Below are 10,715 nucleotides of genomic sequence, written 5' to 3'. Positions count from 1 at the left end.
AAGCCCTGTAGCCGTTGAGAGAGCCGCTCCTCGACAAAGTGTGACACCAGCTTGCTCCTCGGATCGGCCTAAAGCCCTAACCCCTTAAGCTTTCCTCTTGGATATTTCGGGGAAGACCCGGGTTCTATTCCCGGAAATGAAACTGAGGTGCCGGACATGGGAGCAGCGAGGATGCGGCACGAGAGCTCCATTTAATAACCAAAATGCCTTGTACTTGCAACACCTCAACAGAGTCATCGAAACGGTGGAGTCCGCCGTTGCTATGGGCACTTCCAGCACTCATAAATCACTCGTGTCTGACTCGTGTTTTCCTGACGGCTACAAGCCAATCTGCCCCGGACAACAACCAGATAATGCTCTCCTGGCTCGACCGAGACTAGCTCGGCTGCTGTCAAGGGTGAAGCTGCAGCAAAGGGAGTACGGTGTTCTGGCTTGGCCGGGATTCTTCCTTGCTCTCTGCTCCAGTTCGCCTCTCTATCTCGGTTGCAATGTAGGGAGCTGCTGGCACCGAATCCTAGTGAAAATTCTCCAGCTCGTAGCCTCTCTTTCCATCCTCGACACCATCCTTATCTCATCGCAGACTTCGTAGCTTTTGACGGCCTTCTCTAGAGCTTTCGTATAAAGGATCGACTTATCCAAGGAGTTATCCAAGGAATTAGGGCTAGGGTTTCCTCGTAGGTCGGCGAGAGGAGGAGTGCGGCATGGCGGACGATGTGGGCGAGTTCTACTTGCGCTACTACGTGGGTCACAAGGGCAAGTTTGGGCACGAGTTCCTCGAGTTTGAGTTCCGGCCGGATGGGAAGCTGAGGTACGCCAATAACTCCAACTACAAGAACGACACCATGATCCGCAAGGAGGTCTATGTCACCAACGCTGTGCTCCGGGAGTGCAAGCGCATCATCGTCGACAGCGAGGTATCCATCGATTCTTTCTAGCTTGGCCTCGTATCCTCCTTTGTTCTTGGCAGATCATGAAAGAGGACGATAGCAACTGGCCACAGCCGGACAAGGTCGGGCGCCAGGAGCTGGAGGTTGTGATAGGCAACGAGCACATCTCCTTTGCGACGTCCAAGATTGGATCGCTGCTAGACGTCCAGAGCAGTAACGATCCAGAGGGCCTTCGCATCTTCTACTTCCTCGTCCAGGCAAGTTTCTCTTCCTTTTTTTTCTTTCCTCGTTGTGACAGATGGTGGGTTCCAGGATCTCAAGTGCTTTGCCTTCTCGCTCATCGGCCTCCACTTCAAGATCAAGCCAATCTAAGCCACTGGGAGGGAGATACACAAGACCATAGCTGATAGAAGCTCCATTTTGATTAGTTTTTCCACTGTCTTCTTGTAACACAATCTCGTCACACAGGTTCTGTGTCGACGAATGCGTGCAAAATTGTTTCTTGCCGCGAAATGGAAAGAAAAAAACCATCGTAGCTTTTCCAATGTCAATGCCAAGCTGGGTGGCCAAGCCATCCCACAGCAAGAGCGTCAAAACGACCAACACTAGCGCCACAGCATAGGCGATTTGCCTCCAAGTGCCAATACGTTGAGGCAGGCCTTCTCGGACGATCTCTGTACACAGTAAGAACTCTCTACGAAACGAAAGAACCGAAATACCTGGACGATGATAATGTACAAACCCCAAGGTAAAGACAGTGGACCTCCTAACTGAAGTTTAGTGAGAAGAAAGTCTTAAATGCCTCTACCCAGTCCAAGTAGCACATAAGTGATCAAGCCAGTGACATTCAACACCTTACTCCCGAATGTGGCCTGTATGCACTCACTCAGAGTCATGATCAAGAGATCGATTTTGAGTGAATTACGAACCTGGAGAGCTCTTCATCCCACTGGAAGCAAGTTAAATGCAGTCGTCGTTAATCCACACCTGGGAGGAAATAAGCACACGGAACTTCTAAGAGCTTTTCAAAGACAATGGTGACATCCTCTTACCAGCCAGCTAATGCACTGCAACAGTTCCCGCGTGCAATACACTGCATTGGAAAATTCCACACAGAGCTTCATCAAAACAAACGCACAGTTTACAAAGACCAAAAGCTTACTTGTATCCTAGAGCGGCCCTATTGACGAGTCCCAAGAGAAAAGAGCCTTGGAAGACAACACTGGGAACTTGCGCAAGTGTCGCTTCAGGTGCTCCTTTGGCCGAGAGCAGAAGGCCGACTCCCACCATTGCAACCGAGAGAAACCTCCAGCCAATGGGCCTGCCATGGAAACGTCAAAGTTTGGGTGCATGAAAAGAAAAGGTTACTTCTCCGAGCACTGGATTTTTCAGTTTGTTTGTGGTTGTAACTTGCGTGATAGCACCGAAGCTACCAAGACTCACTTACACACCTAAAGGTGATCTATGTCCAATTTCCTGGAACAAAAACATTAGAAAGATAGCACGGAGTCCCGAGACAGTTGCACGTAAAAAACTCCATATGCGAGCGGAAGAGCTGACTCCACATAAGGCACTACAAGATCTAAATCCGGTGGCTCTGTGGAACTGGACGATCTCGGGTGGAAGCTTTGAAACTTGCAACCACAGCAAAAAAAACAAGAAACCAGGTAAGAATGACTTTCAGGAGAGATGAAAAACGGTGTATGTACCTGTGTGGCAAATCCAAGCTGAAGACTTCCACCAGCCGTGATAAAAAAGAGACGACGTACTGCCAGAGACCCGTTCGACCGGGGAAGTGGGGACGATCCAGTCGCGCTCGATACACAAGTTTGTGGAGCGGAGATCCCGGGGGACGATCTCGTGGCCGTAGTGGAGCGTCTTGACGCACTTGGCGGCGGCGAAGGCGAGGTGGATGCGCAGCGCCAGGCACAGCGGCGGCGCCACCGGGTCGCCACGGTGGAGGACGCCCAGGGTTTCCCCCTGGACGATCGCGCCGCCACCATCGCCGCCATGGACGTCTTCTGCTGGCGGAGATCATCAGTAACAGGAAAGTTCAGGTAGTTGGGAACGTACCTGGTTGGTCGCGCTGGGAGGGCGAACCATGTCCTCCCCATCGTGGATCCCGGCTGAGGCTACTGCCGGATCACGTCAAGGTGCCGCGGGAGCTCGGCATGATCGCGACGATGTGCTTGAATCATGTCAGATGTTTTAGAACGACTGAGACCGCTGATGCAGCAGTTCCCCTTCCGGTAGATCTTCTCTTCTGGCAGAACCAAGAGCTTTTTCTTCGCGTTCGTGAAGTCCGTGCTTCTGTAGCTCAAGGTTAAGAAGTCGGTTACGCAAGACCTGGTGTAAGTGGAAAAGGCTGTGCTTACCCCCGGATTTGAATTGAGTATTTGTTCCCCCCAAAGTTTCGATTTTAACTTGCAATATCGAGTTCTCCTTCCTGGTAGGACATGAGACTTCTTGATTTTGATCGTGGTTAGCCTGAGGGTACAAAGGAAGTCTCAAAGAACTTAGAAAGAATGCCAACTTACTTGGTTCCTCACTCTTCCTCGGAGCTTTGCTCCTCGTCCAAGGCGTAGTCGTCCTCGAGCTCCGGGTTTAAATCCAGCTGCACGAACGGCACCTTGATTACTCCTGGAGCGCACGCTGTTGGAATTGGAGCTGGCGGTGCCACTTCCGGCAGTGGAACCGGATCTCCGGGCTTCCATCCGGGAGGCAGTCCGGGAAGTGTAACCGGAGTGGAGAGGGCGTGAGCTTTCCTGCTGCTGCTTCTTTTGGTGGTGATTTTTTCACAGTTGGCGACGGCAGGAATGGCGCTGGTGGCGGTGCGGTTTCCGGAGCTTTCAAGACGCCCAGATCCATGTCGCTGTAGTGGTAGGGCTGCGTTGCTGCTCCTGAGGGGGCTGACCGAGAAGATAATCGGGTGTAGCTGATCCTATGAGCGTAGGAAACGCGCTCGTCCACCTCGGCGTCCATTGTCTTCCTCTCCTTGGATGAATACCTCCAGCGTGAGCTCCAGGACCTGCTTGGCAAACTCGTCCTTGGCCGCCACCGCCTCCGCGATGCCTGCTCCACGCTCTTGAGATGGCTACCTTGCCACGATTTGCTGCCTGCATTGACCAAGTCTCGATCTGGAGAGGAAAGAGAAGCAAGACGCTTGCTTACCCGCTAGCTCGAGAAGGCGCACTGTGAGGCCCGCCATGTCCTGGAGCAAGATCTGTGTGGAGGAAGCGCCTGAACCGCGCCTCCCTCTGCCATGGCCCTGGGATGCCCTAACCCTAACCAGGGGCCAAAACCCCTTTACACATTCGCGCCAAATTTTGAGCTTGACAAATCCCTAAATGCGAATCCAAATGAGAAAGGGAAAAAGAAAGGGCTGCGCAGCCACCACCTTTCTTTTTTCATTCTCTATAAAAATAAAAATTTGATATCAAAAGTGTGTCCAGACTTCTCACTCACCATCGGAGACCACAAACTCACTAGAAAATCCGACTCTCTTGCTGATGTACTCCTTGACTCTTCGGCGCATCCATTTGCTTCTCCGGTACCAGAGGAGATGCATGTCGGCCTCCAGACGAATGTTGAACCCGAGCTGAAACTTGGACGCCGTGGTCGCGGGCAGATGCCACACAATAACAGGAAAGTCTTCCACGCTGATTTTTGTTCGTCCTCCTCGGAAAGGCGGCTAGATAGAAAGAAAACGAAGTGAAAGGAATCCAAAGGAATAAAGCATGTACCTCGAGGGAACTTAGCCCACAGTATGGTTTGGATGGATTATATTTCATCCCGTTGTGATTCCAGCGAAGTAATTTCCACTCGAGCTGTGCCGTGTTCCCTGGAGCTCCAACATTGATGGACTCGTAGTCCATTGGCTCTTGGAGTGACTGCCCCTCTTCTTTACTATGAACTTTACTGCCCGTAAATCAAGTCGAGCTCCAAGCTCACCTTCGCTGTTCTTGGTGAGAGTGGTGAGAGTGCTGGAGTTGGCATTAGCACCATGGAAATTGTAGTCATATATAGCAATGGCAGAATTTTCCATCTCGCCAAGCTGTGGACTAATATGGAATTTGAAGCGGTATGGGTAAAATCCTAGAGCCTTGGTGTTGATGATTACCTCGTTTTCATCCACACCGAGAAGGAAGTTCTTGATCTCCAGAGCCACTTCAGTGTTGGCGCAGGTTTTCCGTAGGGATGGGAGAATCGCCATTGAGACATCCACGAGCTGCTGGCTCTTGGGTTCGTTGGGCAGATCAAGGCACAGCTGGTCGCGCAGTGCTGTGTCGGATGGGAGCTTCGAGCTGATTTGGATGCAACGGCACTTCCTCCACTCCCCACGAGCTTGTGACAACGATCCACCCATTGCAAAGCAGCGCGGATTTACAAGCGAAAGCCGCCAGCAAGAGTGCTTGATGCCGAAATCTGTGCTAGCGCCAAGCTGCCACAGCCGCGAAGAACTGTCCAAAATCCTGCGATCTCGAAAAGCGACGTGGCATGACACGTGGCCGATGACATCAATATATGACTGGGCAAGTAAAGTAATAGAAGTACTAATGTTGACTTTATATGTCGTTATCATGACTTTGATTTCTCATGACGTGATATGTCCTTATCAGGGACGATTTCAGAGTAGCCCATTGGATGTTGGGGCATTTTACTGTTTGTTTTGTTTGTTCTACATATACCTGAAGTATATGTTGAACAGACAAAAGAAAAGTACCGTCAAAGCCTAGGACTCTTTCGGTGTGCGCGGGCCCACACCATCATCATCTAGTCACTGTTTCATATAGTCACCAGGGGACCCCTCTCGTATCTAGTTCTCGGCCAACTGATGTCATCGGCCACGTGTCATGCCTCCAGACTCGACAACGAGCACGAAGACGACGGCAGCGCTATGAAATTTTTTATTCTTAATATGATTCAGTTCCCCTGTTCATAGTTTACATTCTTGACTTTTTTGGTGGGCACAGGCCGACACCATCATCATGTACTCACTGTTTCATATAGTCACTCGCTTAGTATCCTGGCCAGCTGTTTTGATTTTTTAATATATTAAAAATTAAATTGAAATAGTATCAAGAATTGAGGGAATTATGCTGAAAAAATGCTAGATGAATACAAAATGTAGCTTGAATTTAGAACAAAATATACTCCTAGGCATAAGTAAGAATAAATATTCATTAATAAAAATATTAGATAAAAATTATTATTTGGAAATATGAATATACTTAATGAATATAATTATTTGTAAATATATATGTTATAGAAACTATAAATTTAAATATTATATTCCATAGTATTATGCACTAATAAACTATATTTGTAGTTAGTAAAAAGATTTTAAAATATTACTGTCTAATCAAATACTGCATACATTATCTTAGTTTTTTTTTATTATAATGAGTTAGATTATAAGTAACTAAGGCTACATATAAAAATATAACATATACTCTGATTGTTAAAGTTATTTAAATTTTTTGTATTAACAATTGAAGTTTTGGTCATAGTCCTACACATTCATAAAACTAAGTCAACCCACATTTGATATACCATCACCTGCTATTGGGTTCTATATATTTTAGTGATATTTAGATAGACCATTTGTACAAAATATAATTTTCTTATTATATTTGTAAATACTGCTAAATTAAATTATAAAAGTTACTTTTTGACCTAAAATATTCAAAGATTCTAATACTTGAATAAGTTTAGGTAAAGTTGATTATTTTATTCATAAAGCATTAAAAATACAGATTGATTTCAGTTTCTCAGAATTCTAGAATATTCTCACAATAGAGCAGAATATGCTCCTTTCAGAATATCCTTATGTGCTATAAAAGATTCTCACAAAAACCCATAACAAACCTCGTCTTTACTACTAACATGATTTGTCAATAACTACTCGGATGTTCTTGGCACCAAATTTTCAAAATGGCTTGGATCAAGCGAGCAAAAGAGAGATATAGGGACAGGGGGAAAAGGAAGTCTATTTGATTGGCTTGCCAGCTGGTTCCAAACGGTGCTCTACAGACAAAAGTTTAGCTATTTGGACCTCCACACAGTCCAGAGCAAGGGCGATGGTTTGGTGCTCCGGGCGGCAGGGTTTTGGATTGGAGATCGCGATCGATCTGCCCAGGGTATGGATTTCTGGACAGGGTCCTTGCAATCTCTTGCATTGTTTTGCGGGATTGCTACATTGATGCTGTGATTCTGTGCGCTTCGGTGCTTGTTTTGTGTGATTTGATGCTCAGGAGGGTCAGATCTCACCTGCATTCTTAGATTTGCCCCCCCAGGAACATTCCATTGGGCCCTAATGGGATTATTGGAATTCTTTGCAAAGTCATGCCGCTTTTCAGATGAACAATGTGATGTCTCAACTTCTCGAGCTCGGAGCCAACTTCATTTCTCGTTTCTTCAACGTGCTTAGAACAGTTTGCTTGTGTTCTCTTCTCAGGTAAACCCAGGGTCTAGTCGTGTTAGAGTTCGCTCCAGCCCAGCCGATCCTAATAAATTTTGCATACTAGGGGTGCCACTATACTTCAATCTTTGCATATATTAGTCCAATCTCCCACGTTAAATTTGTTACATCCATCTTTGCTCACCTAAAGCCTTACTTTTGAATTTGTATATCTATCACAATAAGGAGGAGTTGCCGAACTTTCTGGGCCGCCAGATCCAGCCAATTGCAGCCATCCGATGGAGGGTAACTGTAAAAGGGTTATTTCTTTAACCACGCGAGAAATGTGATTGTTGAGCTATATGTGCTTAGAACAGTTTGTTCCGGTGGCTTTTGAATATATATTTTGGATATATATCCAAAAATATATATATTTTTGTACAGTCGTGTTAGAGTTCGCTCCAGCCCAGCCGATCCTAATAAATTTTGCATACTAGGGGTGCCACTACACTTTTGGATATATATATGCTATATATATATCCAAATATTTTTTTTTGCCACACGTTTCTCTTTTCACATTCAGAAAACGTTGCAGAGTGCTATTTTGATGAAAGCAAGAATTCTAAAAAGAGGATGTTTTCCTAAACAACAATGGAAAAACATACAAGGTGACAATAGGAATGGAAATTGTTTTGATTTCCAAAAAGGAGTTCAAAATCGGCAGGTCCAGAGTTGCAAGCACATCATTTTCTTGTACCACAATCTCGTCACACAGGTTCTCTGTCAACGAATGCGTGAAAAATTGTTTCTTGCCGCGAAATGGAAAGAAAAAAAAGCCATCGTTTCTCCTGGAAGCTTTCACATAAATAGATCGAGTGAGTCTGGGGTTCCAATGCCAATGCCAAGCTGGGTGGCCAAGCCATCCCACAACGGCAAGAGCGTCAAAACGACCAACACTAGCGCCACAGCATAGACGATTTGCCTCCAAGTGCCAACACCAGTAACGTCGTTGAGGCAGGCCTTCTCGGACGATCTCTGTATCGGAAAACACACAGTAAGAACTCTCTAAGAAACGAAAGAACCGACGTACCTGGACGATGATAATGTACAAACCCCACGGCAAAGACAGTGGACCTCCCAACTGCGTGAACGTTGAGTGAGAAGAAAGGCTTAAACGTTTCTAAGATTACCACTCCCAGTCCGAGTAGCACGTAAGTGATCAAGCCAGCGATATTCAACACCTTGCTCCCGAATGCGGCCTGTATGCACTCACTCAGAGTCATGATCAAGAGTTCGATTTTGAGTGAATTATGAACCTGGAGTGCTCTTCCTCCGTCGATACATCCCACTGGAAGCAAGTTGAATGCTGTCGTCGTTAGTCCACACCTGGGAGGAAACAAGCACACGGAACTTCTAAGAGCTTTTCAAAGACAATGGTGACATCCTCTTACCAGCCAGCTATTACCAGCGGATGCACTGCAACAGTTCCCGCGTGCAATACACTGCATTGGAAAATTCCACACAGAGCTTCATCAAAACAAACGCACAGATTACAAAGACCAAAAGCTTACTCGTATCCTAGAGCGGCCCTGGCGACCAGTCCCAAGAGAAAAGAGCCTTGGAAGACAACACTGGGAACTTGCACAAGTGTCCCTTCAGGTGCTCCTTTTGCCGAGAGCAAAAGGCCGACTCCCACCATTGCAACCGAGAGAAATCCTCCAGCCAATGGGCCTGCCATGGAAACGTCAAATTTTGCTTTCCGGTCTGGGCATATAGATTTGAACTGCATGATGCAGGAAAATAAAAGGTTACTTCTCCAAGCACTGGATTTTTCAGTTTTTTTATGGTGCTAACCTGCGTGATAGCACCGAAGCTGCCAAGAGTAATATTTGGAATGAAGTAAGGAATTCCCAGCTTCACACCTAAAGGTGCTGCAGCTAATCTATGTCCAATCTCCTGAAACAAAAACATTAGAAAGAGCAGATAACTCGGATTCCGAGGAGCTTACATGAAACAGTTGCACGCCAAAAACTCCATATGCGAGCGGAAGAGCTGACTCCACATAAGGCACTAGAAGATCTAAATCCGGTGGCTCCGTGGATTCAGGATTTGTGAAGTACTGGACTATCTCGGGTGGAAGCTTTGAAACTTGCAACTACAAAAAGAAAAAAGAAAAAGAGGTATGAATGACTTACAGGAGAGATGAAGAGTACCTGTGTGGCAAATCCAAGCTGAAGACAAGCACCAGCCGTGATAAAAAAGAGGACCGCAGCGACGACGTACTGCCAGAGGCCCGTCCGTCCGGTGTCCGAGGCCTCCTTCCTGAGCAGTAGAAAACTCACTCGAGGACCTCCCCGAGGATCTGGTTCTTCAGAGTTTGGCTCTTCAACCATGAAGAGATCGTACTTGTTGCCGATCAGCTCACGGACACCCTTTTGGAGCTTCGCAAAGACCTCTTCTCGCTGTCCTCGAAGGTTTCCGAGGAAGAGAATGCCTTCGCCAAGAACTCCGAAAGGCTCCTGGCCTGTCACCCAGAAGGTCGTGTAGCCAAAAACCTTGTCTTTGAGCAGCTTCACGTCTTCTGGATCGACTTTCTCTGGACCGACCAGCTCCATGAATCTGAAGGCATCAAGCTGAACAGTCTTAGGCCCTGCTTGTTGGAAGCCATTTTGTGGCTATGGCATGCACACAAAACAAGAAAAATTCATTCAGAAGAAGCTCGCTAGCTGGTGCAAACTGAAAAAGACAGAAAGAACGCAAATATCAAAGAAGAAAGAAGAAAAACGAAAGGAACAAAGAATCTCATCGAGAAGAAAATTCTTCTAAGACCAGCCAAGCTCGTTAGCTTGCCAACTTAAGAAGAAAGAAAGAACGCAAAGATAACAGAAAATCTTGGCGAGAAGGAAATTCTAAGACCAGCCAAGCGGGCTAGCAGGAACTTTCGAAAGAAAAAATGATTGGAAGGCTTACCGGTTGATGTGACGAAGAACTTGGCTTGGTCTCGTCCTCTCCATCTTCAGTAGCAGTGGAAGCCGACGATTTTCCATTCTTTCCATCCTTTTCTCCATCGTCTGGACCACTCTCACACTTGACTACGTGAAAATTCCTCCTCCCGATTCGCAGCCTGCCACATTCTAGCCTAATTCCCCTACACCGCGAAGATTTGGTGATGGAGAAGCTGCGTGACCTAATCGAGGCATCCGAGAAGAGGGCAACGCACCCTGTGGGAGCCGTCGTGTTGAGCGTGCCCAGGCGCTCCATCGCCATCGCCATTGCCGCTAATCCATTACCATCGCAGCGAAATCGAGGAGGAAAGAAAACCTTGGCATCTCTCTCTCTTTCTCTTTCCCTCGCGCGAGCTCTCACGAAGCTCGCATTGACAAAAGATAATGATTTCACGTGGCGCGATCCGGGCCGTCCGCCCTTTG

General features: G+C 46.9%; 3 protein-coding genes across 9 annotated transcripts; 1 reads left to right on the top strand and 2 right to left on the bottom strand.

The window, feature by feature from the left end:
- The first annotated feature begins 647 nt into the window (after positions 1-647).
- Positions 648-1,438, top strand: LOC112350755 (protein mago nashi homolog 2). Its single transcript, XM_024687548.1, has 3 exons — positions 648-914; positions 968-1,144; positions 1,200-1,438. Exons 1-3 carry the CDS (start codon positions 702-704, stop codon positions 1,257-1,259), a joined length of 450 nt encoding a protein of 149 aa, XP_024543316.1. The 5' UTR covers positions 648-701; the 3' UTR covers positions 1,260-1,438.
- Positions 1,439-2,413: 975 nt separating this feature from the next.
- Positions 2,414-3,532, bottom strand: LOC112350756. 3 transcript variants are annotated; one of them, XR_002993878.1, is made up of 5 exons: positions 3,425-3,532; positions 3,263-3,374; positions 2,961-3,197; positions 2,597-2,908; positions 2,414-2,521 (listed from the first exon to the last, which is right to left on the bottom strand). XR_002993878.1 is itself a non-coding variant. In XM_024687549.1 (4 exons), the coding sequence occupies exons 2-4, from the start codon at positions 2,999-3,001 to the stop codon at positions 2,470-2,472; spliced, it is 408 nt and encodes a 135-aa protein (XP_024543317.1). In that variant the 5' UTR covers positions 3,002-3,197; positions 3,263-3,525; the 3' UTR covers positions 2,414-2,469. The 3 variants fall into 3 exon arrangements, 2 of the variants coding, with proteins under 2 accessions (XP_024543317.1, XP_024543318.1); XM_024687549.1 differs by having other exon boundaries at positions 2,597-2,911; positions 3,263-3,525; XM_024687550.1 differs by having other exon boundaries at positions 3,263-3,525.
- A 4,363-nt stretch (positions 3,533-7,895) lies between these two features.
- LOC9661657 (probable zinc metalloprotease EGY1, chloroplastic) lies at positions 7,896-10,683 on the bottom strand. 5 transcript variants are annotated; one of them, XM_024687539.1, is made up of 10 exons: positions 10,258-10,683; positions 9,501-9,962; positions 9,296-9,442; positions 9,142-9,243; positions 8,859-9,070; positions 8,739-8,763; positions 8,604-8,700; positions 8,478-8,546; positions 8,378-8,428; positions 7,896-8,322 (listed from the first exon to the last, which is right to left on the bottom strand). In XM_024687539.1, the coding sequence occupies exons 1-10, from the start codon at positions 10,558-10,560 to the stop codon at positions 7,910-7,912; spliced, it is 1,881 nt and encodes a 626-aa protein (XP_024543307.1). In that variant the 5' UTR covers positions 10,561-10,683; the 3' UTR covers positions 7,896-7,909. The 5 variants fall into 5 exon arrangements, with proteins under 5 accessions (XP_024543307.1, XP_024543308.1, XP_002982514.2 ...); XM_024687540.1 differs by having other exon boundaries at positions 8,604-8,673; XM_002982468.2 differs by having other exon boundaries at positions 9,501-9,920.
- Positions 10,684-10,715: the final 32 nt, after the last annotated feature.

Source organism: Selaginella moellendorffii, unplaced genomic scaffold (genome assembly GCF_000143415.4).
Source record: "Selaginella moellendorffii unplaced genomic scaffold, v1.0 SELMOscaffold_54, whole genome shotgun sequence".
Classification (NCBI taxonomy): domain Eukaryota; kingdom Viridiplantae; phylum Streptophyta; class Lycopodiopsida; order Selaginellales; family Selaginellaceae; genus Selaginella; species Selaginella moellendorffii.
The sequence above is the reverse complement of the archived record's forward strand: the minus strand, read 5'-3'. Positions and strand labels throughout refer to the sequence as shown.

Excerpts from the sequence above, each read along its gene's own strand:
- LOC112350755 (XM_024687548.1), top strand. The coding sequence starts at position 702 with ATGGCGGACGATGTGGGCGAGTTCTACTTGCGCTACTACGTGGGTCAC. Across the intron at positions 915-967 it reads GCATCATCGTCGACAGCGAG|ATCATGAAAGAGGACGATAG; the intron begins GTATCCATCGAT and ends TGTTCTTGGCAG. Across the intron at positions 1,145-1,199 it reads TCTTCTACTTCCTCGTCCAG|GATCTCAAGTGCTTTGCCTT; the intron begins GCAAGTTTCTCT and ends GGTGGGTTCCAG.
- LOC112350756 (XM_024687549.1), bottom strand. The coding sequence starts at position 3,001 with ATGGGGAGGACATGGTTCGCCCTCCCAGCGCGACCAACCAG. Across the intron at positions 2,912-2,960 it reads CTCCCAGCGCGACCAACCAG|CAGAAGACGTCCATGGCGGC; the intron begins GTACGTTCCCAA and ends GATCTCCGCCAG. Across the intron at positions 2,522-2,596 it reads AGCTTGGATTTGCCACACAG|TTTCAAAGCTTCCACCCGAG; the intron begins GTACATACACCG and ends TGTGGTTGCAAG.
- LOC9661657 (XM_024687539.1), bottom strand. The coding sequence starts at position 10,560 with ATGGCGATGGCGATGGAGCGCCTGGGCACGCTCAACACGACGGCTCCC. Across the intron at positions 9,244-9,295 it reads TTGGCGTGCAACTGTTTCAT|GAGATTGGACATAGATTAGC; the intron begins GTAAGCTCCTCG and ends TTTTTGTTTCAG. Across the intron at positions 8,323-8,377 it reads TGTACATTATCATCGTCCAG|AGATCGTCCGAGAAGGCCTG; the intron begins GTACGTCGGTTC and ends TTTCCGATACAG.